Source organism: Galeopterus variegatus, unplaced genomic scaffold (genome assembly GCF_000696425.1).
Source record: "Galeopterus variegatus unplaced genomic scaffold, G_variegatus-3.0.2 Scaffold1302, whole genome shotgun sequence".
Lineage (NCBI taxonomy): Eukaryota > Metazoa > Chordata > Mammalia > Dermoptera > Cynocephalidae > Galeopterus > Galeopterus variegatus.
Genome location: NW_007727413.1, coordinates 84,384 through 86,324, shown reverse-complemented (window position 1 = coordinate 86,324; position 1,941 = coordinate 84,384). Strand labels below are relative to the sequence as shown.

The window sequence follows — 1,941 nt, the reverse complement described above, 5'->3', positions numbered from 1 at the left end:
CGAGAAAGCCCCTCCTGCATTGCCTGGGGCTGCTGGTCAAAGACGCCTGGGTAAGGGCGGTGGGGGGTCTAGATGGTACCTCAGCCTCACTGCAAACCAACACAGCGATGCAGAGTTGGGGATGCTGAGCCCGTGAGGAATGGGACTCGGAGATGGGGTGTGAGGTGGTTTGACAGAAAACAAAACTGAAGGCCCCAGTGCCCTCCACGGCTGATCCACCTGGGAGGAGGAGCAGAGAGCCCATGCCAGCCAGGGTGGCAGGCACGGAGACCCCACCCGGGGCTGAGGGCGGCATGGAGGAGTGGAGCAGAGGCATGCCCTCCTCCTTGTAGAAACATCTGCAGATCTGGGGGTCCCTGAGGTCCCCAGCCGCTGTCAGGAGCCCACTGGCTCAAGTGAGCAGGCTGCTTCCACCAGCCCAGGGCCAGTGGCAGGGGGCTCAGCCATCCCCCTGGGGGGTTGACGTGTGTAGCCCTAGCCCCAACCTGCTCACGTGTGGCTCAGAAAGACCAGCTGAGCCCTCGGGCAAGGACGCAGGGATATCAACAAGACACGGATCCAGCTGTCCCCCAAGAAGGTTTTGGGGGTGGCCTAAAAGAATTAAGCCAGATGAGGTTTCCTGGTCCCCTCACACCCCCAGGCCCCTCCTCCTCCGCCCACGGCTTCCACTTGAGATCTTCTTTCAAGTGGAGCCTCATGCAACCTCGTGCAAAAACGACTCTCCCTTGGGAGCAGGCGGGCTGGCTGGGAGGCCAGCATAACAAGCTCTCCTTTCTCCTCCTCGGTTTACTCTGCTCCTTTCACGACCTTCAGAATTTGCTTAATTATTTCCAGTGACAGGAGCAGGGGAGCTACACCCTGGGACACCCTACCACCGCATGGGTCACTTAAGGACACATACACAGAGGGGAGCTGAGGTCCCCACTGTCCTCACACGCGCCCCACCCTGGTGACTTCATCGCCGTTGGCTCTCCATGGAGCCAGCAAGGTCTGGGACCACGCGGCCGTTCTGGCTTCCCACCCCGCGAAGGGCGTCTTGTTGAAGGCCAGAGCTGGGGAGGCAGAGGCCAAGGAAACCAGGATGGGGGGAGAGGCGATGGGGTCAGGCTGGTGCCGGACCGGGGTCTGCACGCTGCAGGGGTGCGCAGGGGGCGGGAGGACAGGAGCTTAGCCTCTGGCGGGCACAGGGGCGGCGGCCAGCTAGGGCTCAGCAGCGTGCTTGACCAGGTAGCCACTGAAGGTGATGTAGGTGTCGAACTCGTCGCTGAAGATGGCGTTCTCACGCTCGCCCTTGAAGAGGCGCACCCACACCTCGTCCTGCTCCCGCAGCTCCAGCATCAGGCTCTGGCTCTGCATGATGCTGCGGTCGCTCACCTGGGCGTACAGGATCACCGCCTCCTCCCCATTCTTCATGATGTGCAGGTACGTCTCCTTCTGGTTCCAGGTGTGCACGTTGAGGCTGAAGAAGTAGATGCCGGGCACATAGCAGTAGAACTTGCCCGTGAACATGTTGAAGTGGCTGTAGAGGTTCACGAACTCCGTGTCGAAGATCACCGTCTGGTAGTAGTCGTTGCTGTGCAGGGGCTTCTTCCGGCCCACTGAGAAGGCCGCGTAGTGGTTCTTGCACCGGTCCCCGGGAGCCCCCATCGATCCTTTCTCCCCCTTGGGTCCACTGTGGCCCCTGGCGCCCACCGAGCCTGTTTTGCCATATTTCCCTTGGAGGCCTCGATCTCCACGGTCACCTTTCTCACCTAAAAGGGACGGGAAACATGTGGCGTCAAGTGAGCGGCTTGGTGACAGTCCACCACCTCTCGGCTTTGTGCTTTCTTGCCCCAGGTGCCCCGACCTGGTGAGCTCCCTGTCTGCCCCCCTCCCCTGGGTGAGGCTCCCCTCCTGGGCACCAGGATATTCTGATTCCCAAATTGGTCAAGCAAGCAGACT

General features: G+C 61.2%; 1 protein-coding gene across 1 annotated transcript in view; it reads right to left on the bottom strand.

Annotated features, from left to right (window-relative positions):
* Positions 1-163: 163 nt before the first annotated feature.
* Positions 164-1,941, bottom strand: part of C1QTNF1 (C1q and tumor necrosis factor related protein 1) — a 21,758-nt gene continuing 19,980 nt past the window's right edge. Inside the window, exon 4 of the mRNA XM_008576166.1 lies at positions 164-1,751. Coding sequence (XP_008574388.1) covers positions 1,201-1,751 — 551 coding nt within the window. The 3' untranslated portion in view covers positions 164-1,200. The remainder of the gene's footprint in view (positions 1,752-1,941) is intronic.